Below are 17381 nucleotides of genomic sequence, written 5' to 3'. Positions count from 1 at the left end.
AGTATGATGTTCTTTCACAAAATTGAGGCTCGAAATGCGATAATTGTAAAAAATTGTAGATACAAATCAAGATGTTACCTTTCAATCCGAAAAATTAAAAATTGAATATGTAAGCCATATAAATCTTGGAGCAAAATTCAACTCATGAGTATTTTTTATTGACAAGTCTTACACAATTTAGCTAATCAATTCGAATTGCAAATAAATAATTTTGGAGGGCAAAATTAGGAATTTGATTTAATTTACGTATAGAGTTAATTATAGTCTCGTTAGTTGAAAATACTCGCAATCAAGCATATATGAGTACTAAACTACCCTACTCGCAACCGGGTCAATTTGAGTACTATACATTAAAACCTGCAAGATTGCTAATACGATATGAAGGCAAAAACATCAAGCCTGTAAATTTTCGCCAAAATTAAACAAAGGAGTGGAAATTTTCAATTTATTCTTATCATTATTCAAATATTTATATCAGACAGAGTTTATTATAAGTATAGGAAGAAAGATGGATCAATTATTAAGCCTTGAGACTATGCCGGTATCACAGCGGCACCGTTACGCCTGAGATCAATATGCTCAGATCATCTTCAATTAAATCTGAACTACTGATAAAATTTATGTTACCAAGAAAAAAATATTTGTGCAGTTATTTAAATACTACTGAAAAATATTTTTTAAACTTAATAAGTATATAAATATGTTTCAACGGATAAGAAACATTAAAACATTTGCTTCTTGTACCCGTGAAAAACGCAGCTGAAAAAATGTTGAATTTGGTATAAATAAACTAACATGGAATGAGCTACCATTTGCTAAACACATGCAGTGCTATCCAAATTGTAAAATAATTCTAATAAATTGTATAATAAATCCAAATCTAATAACTATATCATAGATTTTTATGTCACTGTGTAAAGTGCACATGCTTTAAATTTTCTGATAAAGGCAGAAATTAAGTAATGTTTTAGCAAAGACTATGAGAAATGATTTAAGACATGTATTCATATCCCACTGAGCAGTGGATGAATATCACCAGTGGTGAAATATCTTCAGAAGGGAATTTTGCGAGGAATTCTTAGTTTTAAGGCGCTTTTTATAATTGTGCTACGACGAAAAATGCACAATTGTGAAATGATGACGAAAACTATGTCATTTTAAAAATTATATTTATCTTGCAATATAATTTTATCTTATCAATTCTTTATTTTTCTCTATAATAATTCTCCACTATTGGAGGCATTACTATTAAGAAAATGTATGCCCCTAATTACGCTAGCCTGAATTCATTCATCTGTATTTATGAAATGGTTAAGGTTAAGAGAAATAGTTAAGATTATGGCACTAAATTGAAACCTCAAATCGCACGATAAAAATACTCTTGAGGAAGATTTTGAGTAACCATAAAAAAGAGCCGTGAACGTTCAATCTCATTTCACCACCACTATTTCACAGCTGATGACATCACTGTTGGCTCCAGCATTACACGTCGAAATAATACTTGACGTTCTTTATAAAATCTTTCCTGTTGGCGTCGGTCTCTGCGTAACATAGCTGCGAGAACAGCAACGGACAGTTCATGCTCACAACTTCGGCTACCAACGCGCCAGTCTCACCATCGCGCTGCTTGCGCTCAATGGTCACTTTGCTTGCGTTGTCCACTGCACAGAAACACGAAATGTCATCCCAATAAAACTCAATACATAATTTACAACAATACAGGGTGGAATTCTAGAAATGCTGTTCAATATTCAAAATTTACCTAACCTATTAATTTTATCAATTTCAAAATATATGCTAAATGTTACAGAAAAATCTAGTTTAAGATTTTCCGATCCAATATGATATGTGCACTTGTTAACATAACAGATAATTAACCCTTCAAGATTTCTACTTGAATTACACTTTAGCATAAAAATATAGTTGTTCGAAAACGCTGATTTTCCTTGACTAATTGCAAGAATCACTTACCCAGGAAAAGGCCGCGGAAAGACTCCGTCTTGAAGACGGACTCGATCGAGTACCGGCGCGGCGGATCGTCGGCAGTGACGCTCACTCGGCCGCGGTTTACGTTCAGCCCGAACAGCCAGTCACCGGCCATAGCTTCGTATGACGTCACTTCGTACTCCCAATTCCCCTTCTTGTCGGTGTTCTCACTACCCAACTGCCATTTCCGACTGAAAAGGCATTGATAAAAATATGCGTTATATTAACAACATAACACTTGATTTGAGTCAAGTTAAAATAATAGCCATAACTTCTTAATCATATCACTTACAAAGAAACGGTTCGAAATTTACAACACTGAAATTAGGCATTACCCAATTTTGTATGTAAATTATTCTGGATGAACAGAATTCTTCCAACAAGTTGAGTTAGGTTATCTGTGCTTAAATGTATTTATTATCCCAAATGCTAGCTTAAATTACTTAAAATGAATCAGGCATCCATGTATGTATAATTCTGAATGTTTGAAAGAAAATGAGTTTCTAGGGTAAACATACCTATTTTAAATTCATTTGAAAAATTTATTCTGGCTATTTTTAAATAGTGAAGAGGGATTTTTATCGTGTGATAATTACCCAATTAATATATATGTATTATGCGTAGGTTGAATTATATTTAGCGATCTGAAAAATTCTAAGTAGATAATTAATCCGTATTAAATACCTCACTGCATTGTACTTCATTGCAATCTGTAGTTATTTCTATGGTATATGTATTAATAACATTAATTAAAGATTCAACCTAACCAATGAACACGCCTCCCTTTCTCCCATTTACGAACTTCTCGGACAAATTTACGGCTGGACTCGTGAACCGAATCGGACTCGTGACCGGCCTTGCGCTCAGTTATGGTCAATCTTCCAATTCAATGATCAAGGAGTATCTCCCAAACTAATGAACTAAGCTCGATGAAACTCGGTACACGTAATAATTAGGACCTAACGGTGATGGTTAGCTCGTGAAATTTTTTTAATTCGTCTTCATTCGTGAGTTCTATAGCGATACGGGCCGAAATTCACAGTGATCTTCTTTCTTCCAAAGTACTTCCAAGATCAATGTGGAATTTGGAATTTCTTCCAAAGTACTAAACAGAATTTGAACGAAATTTTTACTATACATTCCTAACTACCAAACGGTGAAGTTTAGCTTGGTAAATTTTTTTTCAATTTTGCCTTCGTTCGCCAGTTTTTTTTTTTTCATCTTCATTCGTGTTTTAAACAGCAATATGTGCTTAAATTCGCAGCGATCAAAAAATTTCTTCTACACTACAGAAAAGATTTGAACGAAACTTTGTACATATAAATACCTAAATTTCTAACGGAGATGTTTAGCTCGTAAATTTTTTTCGATTTTGCCTTCGTTTGCGAGTTATACGGCTATAAGTACACTGCTCTTGGTCAACGCAAATTTACAGATCGGTCTCAGAAATGCCGAAAGTTGCTCCGTGTATCCCTATAACTTGCGAACGAAGGCAAAATCGAAAAAAAAACTTGTCACGAGCTATGCAACACCGTTGAGAGGTTAGGTTTTAAATACAATTTTTTGTTCAAATCTGTTCAGTAGTTTGAAAGAAATTCCTTGATCACTGCAAATTTCAGCCCGTATCGCCATATAACTCACGAATGAAGGCGAAATGGTGAAAAATTTTACGAGCTGGACATCACCGTTAGGTCCTAATGAATAAGTGTACCAAGTTTCATTGAGCTGCGTTCATTAGTTCGTGAGATATTCCTTGATCATCGAATTTAGTTGACCGGCCGCGAGTACGGCTGTACAATTGTCCGAGACGTTATTTACTATTCAACGTGGGCGATTCACAACGGCTTAATTAAGCCGACTAATGTGCAACAGCATGATTCTAATTTACTGAACTAATATAACACGTTTGCATGATCTGAAATTATCGAATGAAATCTTTATCGGTAATCTCAAATCAAACGTGTAGAAGCTAAACGTGACATGACTAAACAACGATGCGTGGATGATAGCCTCTAAATAGTGAAAACGAAGTCTTAAACTACACTTCAATCTTAGATCATTGTTTCCTTTCTAGACTGACATAGCAACAAGTTAACATAGTTAAAAGGTTCAGTAACTATTTCGGATATTTCTACCGACTCCAACGACCATACAGCGTTAGCGATCACGGTCCTAACCGACCCATTTTGGTGCTTTCGCAGAAAATTTTCTGAGGCACAAACATGACTTTAATTTGCTAATGTTTACTTGAACTCAATGAGCTTACAGTAGCTAACTAACGACGACGACAATGACAGTGAAAGTATAAATATGGCGAATTTGGCATATCCGGTGAATCGCAGTATAGCGTCGTACAGTTGTGAACGCTACAGCTGCGTTTCATCAGCTCGTGCAGTAGAGACGAGACGTCCGAATTGCAGCTGAGCTCCGGGCGGGTGGCACCTGAGCAAACGCGCGTCGTTCGCACACCACCTGAACCAACGCTTCTTGGCAACCACGTGCACTTCCAGTGGCACCTGCGCTTACGCTGACATTTCTGCCAACTACATTTTTACTGTCACCTTCGCTACAGTTTCCACCACTCACAACTGTACTGCTGCTGCCATTCCTGCCACCTGCGTTTCTGTTGCCACCTCTGCTATCTGCACGTCGGTTGCCACCCCTGTTACCTGCACGTCTGTTGCCACCCCTTCTACCTGCACGTCTGTTGCCACCCCTTCTACCTGCACGTCTGTTGCCACCCCTGCTACCTGCACATCTATTGCCACCCCTGCTACCTGCACATCTATTGCCACCCCTACCTGCACGTCTGTTGCCACCCCTGCTACCTGCACATCTATTGCCACCCCCTGCACCTGCACGTCTGTTGCCACCCCTGCTACCTGCACATCTATTGCCACCCCCTGCTACCTGCACGTCTATTGCCACCCGTGCTACCTGCACATCTGTTGCCTCCCGTGACACCTGCACTTCTGTTACCTCCCGTGACACCTGCACTTCTGTTGCATCCCGTGACACCTGCACTTCTATTACCTCCCGTGACACCTGCACATCTATTGCATCCCGTGACCCCTGCACCTCCGATATCGCCCGCAACCATTACCATCTGATGCCTCATCCCTGTACCTTGCAGCTACAGTACAACTACAATACACCGGCGACGGAACGAAGCAAAGTCCTGTTAATGAGTGAAGTTAGTTAGTTAGTTTAGTGGCCAAATGGTTAGTAGCGCTTCAGCTATTAAGCTATCTCGCACCGAAAGTCAAGATGAACATCACCATAGAGGTGGAAGGTCTCAATTATTCATCACCCACAAGGGGCGGAAGGTCTCAGATGTCCAGCCCGCTGAAGCTGGCTCGAAAGAAGCAGCGTTAGCATCTCAAAGAGACGAAGTGACAAGGAGGGACAGGTGAAAAGCAACAGAAACGAAGACACTCGAACAAGAGGTCGCTTACACGGGACGTCGGCCGCCCGCACGAGAGAGACAGAGAAGGGAAATATAAGGAATCCTGCCTACATAATAACTTAACCCCACAACTGAGACCTGCAGTCAGACACCGCGAGCTCAACGGTGGGGCGCTCAGGAACAATCCCCCTGGGAGCGCGAAATCCCATAAGACTTCTGACGAGCACAGACACGCGTCAGAAGTCCCCCCTGAGGGGGAATGAGTGAAGATAGCCGACGGTAGAATCACTGACGTCTGACGGTTGTATTAAAGGCGACTGACGGTAGCATCAAAGGCGACTGACGGTAGAATCACTGACGATCGAGGGTGGAATCACAGACGACTGACGATAGAATCACAGACGACTGACGATAGAATCACAGACGACTGACGATAGAATCACAGACGACTGACGATAGAATCACAGACGACTGACGATAGAATCAGTGGCACTGATTCTACCGTCAGTCGTCTGTGATTCGTCAGATTCAATCACAGACGACTGACGGTAGAATCCCAGACGACTGACGGTAGAATCACAGACGACTGGCGGTAGGATCACAGCCTTCACAGGCGACTGACGGTTGAATCATAGACGACTGACGAATGAAGCACATACGACTGTCTATCTATCGAGACTGTGGTAGTCTCGATAGTATTGCTGTTAACTCGGGTGGATCGGATAGTCTCCCCATGGTTGAATTAATTCACCATGGTTGAATCAATTCAACCATGGTCTCCCCAACCGAAACTGCGGCGCTGGCGGCCAAGTAGGAGTGGCCTTTGTGAAGTTTGATCATGTGGATTCAGATTATGACGCCGAATTTAAATATTACCCTAACGTAAATTAGAAATGGCCTGATACTTACAATGATCTTAATCTATCTTATTAATAAGTCGGTAATGCCATGTGGCCTAAAAGTTAGCTAGTTGTGCCGTTGACAAATGGCTTGAAAAGTAATTTATTTCGTGGTCTGTCTACTCGAAAAACCTTTTTTTAGTAGACTATTAATAAAGAGTATGCAATTTTGAACATATTTTGAAAAAAAGCCAACTGAAATAAAATGTTCGTGAAGGTAAAAAATCTACAACTTGCAGGACTTCTGACTTAAAAAGTGTTACTATTAAAAGTTTAAAAGCAGTTACAAAGTTACTGATCACTTAAATTCCGGTGCTTATAGTGAGATGCTAGACGGTAGACCCGGAGCCGGATGTGCCCTCAGTTGGCCACGGGGCTTCGCAAGGGAAGGTAGAGGCGTGCATTGCCGCTTGTGTGTAACTGTCATCTCGGACGCTGTTCGTTTGTCTCAGACCTTTGTTAAATTTAAGTAAGATGATACCTATACACAAATTTTGTAATTAAAGAGTGAAGTAGGTAATGTTATGAATACTAAGTCGACAGCTGTATAGGTTAACTATTATTGAATTAACGAGAAGCAAACGATTAAATAAGTTCTTCACTCACCACTGGAGGATGTATCGAAGAACTTAGATGACTTCTTAATGACCGTGCCACTTCAAAATTTTCAAACAGAACGTTGGTCAAGTAGGTAAGTTTTGATAATTATCTTGCTGTGCCTGTACGCATGTAGAAATGATGCAGTGACCATGAAATTCATAGTCATTGTCATAGTAGTGACCATGAAATTCTAGACCTGCGTAAAACCATCAACTACCGGTAGTCCATGTCTCCATGAGGCATGATTGCATGCAATTATTGCAATGAAGTTTTCCTATTTGATGCTTTAAGCTCGACTTATATATCTGCGACATACCTTAACCAATAAACCTAACCTTGAACTGGAAAATCAGGCAGAAGCCGGCCGAGATTGAGCCGAAACGAAGGTGTTTGGAAACTTTTTTTAGCCGTACATACATAGCCTATTGCCTCAATTTAACTTTGTACGTACTTATTAGAAATTGGCAAAATGAAAGCACATTTTACCACGCAATTTTCCCCGAACTTGATCGAAAATCACCCGCGCAGCGATCGTTTTTACTTACAATTTTCGTAAATCGTAATCACTCGTGAACTAGCCTAAGTTTTTCTATGCATTAGAAATTTAATTTTAAACTCTAGGAAGAAAAATCTTATTTATTGTAAACTAAAAATCGTGCTCTTCTATTACATGCTGGATGTGTTTACATGTGACCAGTGTCTCGATTGGAAATTTTATTCCGTTGATTCCATTGCAACATCTACAAATGCAATTCTATACTACGTACTGAGCAGCCTTCGCAGTCATAAGTAACATATAGCTACATGCATGTGATGACATAGCATAAATATAAATTGTTATATTCGATATTCCTGCAGGTTTGGCCTCATTGAGAAATAGAAAAGCGGAAAGTCGTCGGGTTATTGCATCAGCAGGACTGCAGGATTAGTTACGTCAGCTTGAAACGCGTTACCAACTCACGTATGAAGTTAGAAACCTAATCAGCTTTATTCAACGCTCAAGGTGTTTTTTTAGGTTTGGGCTGCTTGGTAACCTGGAAAATCCGAGTTTCAGAAGGCAGAACAGATTTTACATGGGAAAGTTCTTATGAAAACTGTTAGTTATAGTTAGTACAAAGTACTAATATAGACAAAAGCACACGTTGATGAAAGGTTTTGCCTGAATATAGATAATTTATCAAATATCGTCTCAATAATGTACACTCTTTTTTTCAGCATATCACTCGAAAACGCTACATGTATTTTATGCCGGTATTTTATCGATAACCTGGATATTTATGGATTTTATTGTGGATCGGTATTTTCTTCCTAGAAGCTCAAAACTTGGGCCCTAGAACAGACTATAGGTGCCCAGAAAATTGAGCATAGTAAGACACTCCCAACGGTCAGTAATCAGGATATTGTTAATTGTAGTCAGATGAAGGCTTGGCAATGTGGCAGGTTAGGCGCAGAAATGGGCTTCAATCACAAATGATCTTGTGCAGTTGTGCGGGTTTAGTAGTGAACGTTAATTGTTTATTTTTTCATACTGATGGGCAAGATACTCGTGTTCCAGATGAGCGGTCTAATAAGCAAGTTTGGGCTAGTATCCCACTCAGCTATGCCAGGTGGGCTAGTGGACTAGTACTTGGTGTTGGGCTCTAGTGGGCTGGTACTAGACGTTGGGCTAGTAGGCTGGTACTAGGCGTTGGGCTAGTAGGCTGGTACTTGGCGTTGGGCTAGTAGGCTGGTACTAGGCGTTGGGCTAGTGGACTGGTATTTGGCGTTGGGCTAGTAGGCTGGTACTTGGCGTTGAGCTAGTAGACTGGTACTAGACGTTGGGCTAGTAAGCTGGTACTAGACGTTGGGCTAGTAGGCTGGTACTAGGCGTTGGGCTAGTAGGCTGGTACTTGGCATTGTGCTAGTAGGCTGGTACTTGGCGTTTGGCTAGTAGGCTGGTACTAGGCGTTGGGCTAGTAGGCTGGTACTAGGCGTTGGGCTAGTGGGCTGGTACTAGGCGTTGGGCTAGTAGGCTGGTACAAGGCGTTGGGCTAGTGGGCTGGTACTAGGCGTTGGGCTAGTGGGCTGGTACTAGGCGTTGGGCTAGTAGGCTGGTACTTGGCATTGTGCTAGTAGGCTGGTACTTGGCGTTTGGCTAGTAGGCTGGTACTAGGCGTTGGGCTAGTGGGCTGGTATTAGGCGTTGGGCTAGTGGGCTGGTACTAGGCGTTGGGCTAGTGGGCTGGTACTAGGCGTTGGGCTAGTAGGTAGGTACTTGGCGTTGGGCTAGTAGGCTGGTACTAGGCGTTGGGCTAGTGGGTAGGTACTTGGCGTTGGGCTAGTAGGTTGGTATATGGCGTTGATCTAATTTTTCAAGGCGCTGGATTAGGTGCCTACGTTAGGTACGTCGTGCTGTGAAAGGTGTATAGATCCCAGCTCTGTTGACACAAAGCTCGGTTCTGGACACGGGACTGTGACAAGTGTCGTAGTATTTGTCTTCACTGAGTCTGTCAGCAACATCATCACCTGTACTCAACATGGGCCTCATGTTCATGTCCGCAGCATCCACCTCACAGTGGATTAAATGACGATGTTGGGAAAGTATAAAAGCAAGTTGTAATTGTATTACAATGTCTGATAGATGAAATTCTGATGCAATTGTCAGAATTCATTGTATTCTTAAAATTACAATTCAAACTACCTCGTTTAAGTAAACTAGTCGGAACCTTGCTGTTACAATCGCAATACTTTTTCGTTTCGCTGTTAAACAGCCACACGTGCTCCATTTCCTTGATTTTTAAGTACTTTTCTTAACGACAAAAAGGAAGCTTAATTTATTAATTAATTAATGCGAATGTCATCGAATGGTGCAAATTAAAGAATAATAATTTACTGTAAAAATAACGCCTAACTCGTTCAAATGATTCCGTTTTCTACGAGATTGCTACGGATATCTCTCTGTTAGAAATGCATAATATAGATTATCATGAGCACATGTATTCTATTGTGCTTGAATCTTTCAGTTGAACTGATTTAACGTTCCACTGTAACTCTAACTTAAACTTGATTTTACTAGGAACTTTAGTTTTAAAGCGTCTGTTTTTCGGTTCAAAATTTCACTATTACCTTAAATTTTGCATTAGATCGTCAAAATTAGGTTTAATTGTAGGAGGTACGGATGGAAATTTCCTTAATTGGCGCCAGCGATATTTTGCAATTAATTCTGCATCTCTGTGAAATATTCACGCGGCGCCTTCAACGATATACTGAGTCAGTAAAGTTGATTTTAGGTTAATATGCTGGCTTTTTGAATACGTTCAGTGGGTTAACCAGCGTAGAGAACGAGAAAGAAGAACGAATTATGAGCACGGAGGAAATGCAGGCGCATGGAAATGAAGAAAGATGGGAGAACTGAAACCAAGGGATTAGACACGATGATAAAATAAATATCATGAAAAACTAAGTGGCACGAGTATAAAACTAGTCCGAAACCAAATTTAAGAATTTGGAGCATGGAAAGCAAGCAAGACAGAAGCAGCATGAGAGACGAAAGGAGCATTGAAAGACAGCAAGAACATGGACCCGAAGAAAGGCGACATTAGCAGTTTATTGGGGGCATGCCAAGCTTGTATAGCTGATCAGGCTTGTGTGAACAACCGTCAGGTGTCGTCTTCAATATGCGTAACGAAGACGAACGAGCGATGTCCATGCTTAAGACTTGCATTCAATCCAACTATTTACTGATGCCGGTTCAGACAAGGTTATCTGAATGAAATATAATAAAGGCATTATTATAATTAGTTTAGTCTATTCCTTGAGTGTTGAACCCTCTCCAGTCCGATTAATCTTCATGACTCGAACAAATTGATATTGAAGGCCGTTAGCAAGTGAACGGTCAAATACGTCGACTAAATTGAGTGTCAGCGACCAATGAAATCGCAAAGAAACATTGGCTCTGCCATTATAGCCGTGAACAACAACAAAAGACCTAATGAATTGGGAGAGAACAATCGAAAAGGCAAGTGAGCAAGTGTGAACCAGAAATAACTGTCCTGCCACGCACCCATGTGGCATGGGGTGGTCGTGACGCGTGACTACATGCATTTGCCAGGTTTCCTGTGACTGCACTTGTACAGAAGTACGACACGTGCGCTTCGGGTGTACACTTGGACAGAAGTGTACGTCATGTGCGGCTTGGGGCGTACACTTGGACAGAAGTGTACGTCATGTGCGGCTTGGGGGCGTACACTTGGACAGAAGTGTACGTCATGTGCGGCTTGGGGCGTACACTTGGACAGAAGTGTACGTCATGTGCGGCTTGGGGCGTACACTTGGACAGAAGTGTACGTCATGTGCGGCTTGAGGGGCGTACACTTGGACAGAAGTGTACGTCATGTGCGGCTTGGGGCGTACACTTGGACAGAAGTGTACGTCATGTGCGGCTTGAGGCGTACACTTGGACAGAAGTGTACGACACGTGCGGCTTCGTACATTCAGCGACAGAGCAGAAGCCCAGCGTGCAGCGCCCGCTTTATCTTGTAGTCCTACACACTGCAGCCACTCTAGATAATGAATCGATTTTTCGCTCGATGCCATATCGCGTTCAAGTCTCTATATATCCGTGGTTTAAGGCGGCTTTGTCATTAATTACCTGCAGTGCGTTTGTAGTCAAAAGAATATGTATTCTCGGCCTACACAGGTTTACAAAAGCAAGAAATACATATACACAACTCACACACAAACACACACACAACTCTCACACAAACACACACACACAACTCACACACTCGCACACAAACACACACTCGTATGTCATGCTAATTTATTCCTCCACGGTAGCAGCTGTGACACACTTGTGGAAACGTCTCCGTGACGTCAGGTCAGTCGCACGTCACCAGACGTGCACAACACAAACCTCATTGACGTCACGAGGCTAAACCTGCTTCCTACGTTTATAGCTCTGTGGTCTCTCTGTGAGTCCGTTGTGTTATTATCGTATGTTGAGTTACGGTTTCATATTGGACGGTTTATATATTACGGTTTTATATTGTCATTCATTGTGAGCTATTAAGTATGTTTTTGGGCACGTTATTGCCTGGAATAGCAGGCATTATTTGACGTTAGTTTAAATTTTGTAAAGCTTATTTTTGAAAATAGGGACGGCCTGGGACGCGCTTGTTGAATGTTTTTAAGGCGATCTTGGGTTCAAGTGCAACGAATTGGCGATGAGTATTGAATTTACGTTTGTGATACGCTAATTATGCTGCCAAATACGGCAAAAAAAGTTCCAAGAACATTGGTTTTACGTCATGCTCGTTTCAAGGGCAGATAAAGTTCAAGGTGGCGTTCCAATCTCATCCCGTAACTACACACATGAAAAATCAAGGTACACTTGTGAACCACATAAAATTGGTCGGTTGCATTTCTGCTCTTGATGTGAGCAAGCAAACTTCGATTTTTCGACTTGAAAATGCTCTTGAAAATTTACAGCCACCCTCGCACCTCGTCTCTTTGGTCGCGCTGCTTGCTTATGTAACGAACTTAACTTCGTTTGTTGCATGTCTGTATAATAAGCAAGTCTTTAGTCGCGCTGCTTGCTTCCGTCTTTGTCATTAGCAAGTCTGGTAGCCCTGCTACCAAAGACTTGTTGGTACGTCTTTCTTCTCGCGCCTTGAAACGAGCATAACTTCGATCGCTGCTCGTTTTTAAAGCGACAAACCTACGGTAGCTATTTGCATTTAAAACGAGTTAGTCTTCGTTCGCAGCTTGCATTCAAATCGACCAGACTTGTGGTCGCAGCTCGCCTTCAATGCCTCCATACCTTACAAGTTCGCCTTCAAATAGAGCTGAGCCCACGAAAGTTGAACTTTATACGGACATACACCAGTATTTTAACTGAATAAAATGTTGGTTCTGACACAATACAAGTATCTTAATTAATTAGCAAGGAAGGAGCTAAGAGTTGGCCCTATTAAGGAAGAATTCGATGCTGCGAGTGAATGTCATGCAAGTTCATAAATTATATCTGATGTTATTTCTTCCTTCACCGATTACAGCTAATCTGTTTTCAGTTTGAATCTCAAATATTAATTCACTGGCATATAGAGCCATGAATCCTAGTGATTAACGTTTTTGTATACATTTCAAGGTACGCCTGCCATCTAAGCCTAAATTTTCACAACGAAATTCAGTTTTCCAATGCAATTAATGGCATTGATGTGCTGTAAAGAAATTTTGGGCTGCCACGATGCAATTGAACCTTTAATTTATCATTCATCGCTCTGGTCGTCAAGACTTAGGCTAGAATCTAGATCAATGTTAGATCCTTTCAAACTAACTCCACTGGAGATTTATATCAATCTTAACGTAAACCACATTCCTGTGTGTATGTCGCACCATACATATCACATGCAAACAGACAAACCACTGCGAGTATACAGCAAAGTTCTGTGTATATTCGCGAGATTCTGTACCTACCACCCAGAATGTCTGCTAAAGCCATCTGAAGAGACAAGCCGGACCCTAATCCGCAAATTGCAAGCGAGGAAACGCTCCTCAAGCCTCGCATTAGGAGACGTTGTCCTGTCACGGTTTCCGTTGATAAACATAAATTACGCAGGGTTTTTATTATTTACCCAAGTGTCATCATGGTTTTCAATGATGGACCAAACTGTCGTCACAATTTTCTTTGTTGAATCGAAGTCAAATCACGGTTTTCATTGATGAACAGAAGGAAAATCTTTATAAAAAAGTTGAATAAAAAATACAAAATAAAAAAACTTTCATGACTATTCGTTGTCAAAGTTTCTTCAGCCTAAGTTTACTTTCATTCAATTCCTTCTCTCGAGTGATCTTTCAGATTTTTCATTCGTATTTTTAACGCGTTAAATTATAACACGATAATGAAACGCAATATATTCATGATCACCGCGCTAGTGTTCGTCCACCTTGACAGGCTCGATTATGTGTTTACGTTTCATCGTAAAGATTTTACTGAAGTACACGCATGACACGTGAAACATGTGCCTAGCTTGCAGGTCATCTGGCACTTTATTTTTGTACCCGCCGTGAGCATTGGAATTTAAAAAGAATGAACGCAGGTGGTGTAAATGAAACCAGTGCAGCTGGTCGCATGAAGGCTGCAAATTACACCCCATGTGCCAGCCTCATGGCGTCAGAAAAACGTCATCGCCAGAGCCACTGAGTTGAACCCTATATATATTGTGGCCAGTAGGTGATCCAAAATATGTTATAGGCTTATAGCTAAATGTACATAAATAGATTGATATACTTTTGAATCTCCACGCTGGCATTTATGCGCAAATTTTTATTCACTGTGAATGAATGCGAATGAATTGCGAGACCAGCGAATTAATTTTTATTCACTGTGAATGAATGCGAATGTTCTGCGAGACCAGCGAATGAATTTTTATTCACTTTGCGCTGGTCTTGCATAGTGAAAGTGGTCATTGTAAATTCCTGACTAAAATGACTCCAAGAAATATGTATTCCGATTATCTAGCGTAATCGAGAGGCAAGGATTTTTTTAATTCATATTTGAATTTCATGCAAGTTTGAATTAACAGTTGGATATGTGGCACTTACTGCTACTATTGCAGTAAGAGTCACGTACGCGTCATTAATTATTATTGTGCTCGGTACTTTCGCGTTATCGGTTTAGTATTCTCAGCACATTCGCGGCGACAGTTATTGATAACTTTTCTCCATACGGAGAGTACTAGCTGAAAAATGCAAGTCCCGTCTAAATCTTTTATCAAATAAAAAAAAACGCGCCCGAAAAGTAATATTAGTTCCCAATATTTTCCAGAATAAAAAAAGTTATTATCTTCAATAGCACCGATTATTTGAATACGGCACACGAAATATTCGTGACGAACAAGTCTCAACTCGCTTCTGCTTTAAATATTTTTATTGTAAGTAAGATTCATTCAGCTCCACAACTGAGTTAAATATTTATGCTACCCCTGTAACACTTACGCGCAGAGGGTAAACTTGGTATGAATCTGTTAAGTAAACTCTGCGAATCCGTGAGCTAGGTGTGTTCTATAGAATGAACACTATGTATCGAATGAAGCAGTGAACTCGTATGCCGAAACAATTTTAATGAAAATGCAAAATCTGTGCTGGTATAGAAGAGATTTTGACAATCAGAGCAAGTAACCTGAAACTTGGTCATTCTGGCAAGCACGAGACGAAATATTGTTACGAGAGAGACGAGCCGTCGTGAGGACGTGGAAGAGAGACGAGCTGTCGTGCGGACGTGGAAGAGAGACGAGCCGTCGTGAGGATGTGGAAGAGAGACGAGCTGTCGTGAGGAAGTGGAAGAGAGATTAGCTATCGTGAGGACGTGGAAGAGAGACGAGCCGTCGTGAGGACGTGGAAGAGAAACGAGCCGTCGTGAGGACGTGGAAGAGAGACGAGCCGTCGTGAGGACGTGGAAGAGAGACGAGCTGTCGTGAGGACGTGGAAGAGANGGAGTAGAGAAGAACCATCGTGAGAACGTGGAGTAGAGAAGAACCATCGTGAGAACGCGGAGTAGAGAAGAACCATCGTGAGAACGTGGAGTAGAGAAGAACCATCGTGAGAACGTGGAGTAGAGAAGAACCATCGTGAGAACGCGGAGGAGAAGATTGCAAACTGCAGCGTTCATATTCATTTGTTTCTTCTACCGTGCAGCTGCCCTGTGACTGTCCACGGTATAAACAACTCAAGACTCAAGACCGAAAAGACTTTTTGAGGTTCTCAAAAATGATCTGGCAATGACTGATTGCCACCAAATCCGTCTACGACCTAAGTTTCAGCAAATAGAATGCTTATCTTAGTTTATACTCATTAATTTTTGTGAACTTTCAGGCTTAACAAACTAGTCCCGATGTTAGGCTCGACGTAAATTATTTATCATACTGATCCTCAAGGCTAAAACCACGAGGTCACATTTTCCTATGTTGGACACTAAGAATAGCCACAAATTTGACCGTGTGCCGCGCGCTTGCCATTTTTATCGCCAAAACTGCTCATAAAAGCGATAGTGATGAACGGAGTGTACACATTGAGAGGAAGAGGTGCCAAGGGGCAAACTAAACTCCACCACGATACTGGCTGCTCCGACCTGGTATACATAACCGCCCTATTCAGGAACAACACGAGCTACGTGTGAGACAGATTTGCACGGGGATTATCGCGAATTTTTATATTTATACTACCCGTTCATTGCCTTACAATGTTTAAAAATTTTTATTAAAGTTAACTGTAGCTAGAGCAAGACGTGAAGTTTGCATTTTTTAATATAAGAAAGGATACGCGTGGAATTGTATGCAAGATAATGACGTAAGCGCCATCGAACAAAGGGACTGCGGACGTCTATTATCCCAGTCTCCATGTATAATATATGTTATCTAGTGACATCGAACCTGATTGTTCTAAAAGAGAAGAGGTGCTTGCTCTCCGGCTCGATATAATTAGTATTTCATATACCTATGTATATTATTTTACTTTTTCTTTTAATACCATCAATTAGTGACGTAATTTGCTTCAAATTTTAGCAGTTTTTGTCTCTTTCAAAGCATGCGTCGGATGAATTTGTTATCAGGCCGTGACATCCTCATAGAGGATCATGTTTAATTGATTAAACTTGTTTCGTGCAAAACATAACTTGAACTACAGTAAAATAAATAGCCTGCGTCTAATATTATAAAGAGCCTAACGAGTAGATTGCGATAAAAGGTAAAATAATGCTCAATCTGACTATCTATATTAAAATTTAGTCAATGGCAATCTGTACAACTGTGGGAGCAGCGTGTGAGAGAATGTTTGAAGGCATATATATATCACCACCGCTGGTGCTCTAAACCTGACTCAAGTACACGTGAACGCTTGGGAGAAGCAAAGATAACACGGAAATTGCCCTGCTGTCGAACGTTCACACGGACCTTTCTGATGACTTGGTTCATAAATTATGAAAATTATTAGTATGTCAAGTATGGTACGATACAATGATTATTAATTACAGCATACTTACGTACATCCTTTGATTTAGTCGAGCGATGTTTCGGAAATCTGCTAGCAAGTCCCACACTTGTTTTGGTTCACGACCCGGAATAAAAAATTCGTAACGCCGTTCTTGATGCCCACGTTTTAAGAAAATCACCAGTAGAAAAGTAATCGATGCAATTAGCATTATTTTTTCGCGACTAACACGAGGCATGGTCAGTTGTACCCTTGCCTCCTAGCATAACACGACTATTGATAGATAATGTCAGACCGCTCGCTTCCATCAGCTGTTGCTGGAGAACTGAATGCGCATCGAGGCGGAGCTACGAGCTTTCAGATGCCAGATAGAAGCACATTCCAGTTTCTAGCACAGTTTCTAGTTGCGCACATCTAGTTAATGTGATTTGGCAAGCGATTCTTGCTAAGCCGAATAATAGATTTTCTCACATGCAAGCCTCGATTTACGATTTTGATCCACCAGTGATTGTTCGTCGATTAACT

At 40.9% G+C, this 17381-nt stretch overlaps 1 protein-coding gene across 1 annotated transcript; it reads right to left on the bottom strand.

Annotated features, from left to right (window-relative positions):
* Positions 1-271: 271 nt before the first annotated feature.
* On the bottom strand, positions 272-17169 carry LOC108667010. Its single transcript, XM_018153988.2, has 3 exons — positions 16913-17169; positions 1972-2177; positions 272-1661 (listed from the first exon to the last, which is right to left on the bottom strand). The coding sequence occupies exons 1-3, from the start codon at positions 17092-17094 to the stop codon at positions 1483-1485; spliced, it is 567 nt and encodes a 188-aa protein (XP_018009477.1). The 5' UTR covers positions 17095-17169; the 3' UTR covers positions 272-1482.
* Positions 17170-17381: the final 212 nt, after the last annotated feature.

The sequence above is a fragment of the Hyalella azteca genome, unplaced genomic scaffold, assembly GCF_000764305.2.
Source record: "Hyalella azteca isolate HAZT.00-mixed unplaced genomic scaffold, Hazt_2.0.2 contig7095, whole genome shotgun sequence".
Lineage (NCBI taxonomy): Eukaryota > Metazoa > Arthropoda > Malacostraca > Amphipoda > Hyalellidae > Hyalella > Hyalella azteca.
Note: the sequence above shows the minus strand (reverse complement) of the source record. Positions and strands in the feature narration are given on the sequence as shown.

What these genes read in the sequence shown, in the direction of transcription:
- LOC108667010 (XM_018153988.2), bottom strand. Translation starts at nt 17,094, where the DNA reads ATGCCTCGTGTTAGTCGCGAAAAAATAATGCTAATTGCATCGATTACT. An exon ending in GCTCGACTAAATCAAAGGAT is followed by an intron (nt 2,178 to 16,912) that starts GTACGTAAGTAT and finishes ATGCCTTTTCAG; the next exon opens with TCGGAAATGGCAGTTGGGTA. An exon ending in TTTCCGCGGCCTTTTCCTGG is followed by an intron (nt 1,662 to 1,971) that starts GTAAGTGATTCT and finishes GTTTCTGTGCAG; the next exon opens with TGGACAACGCAAGCAAAGTG.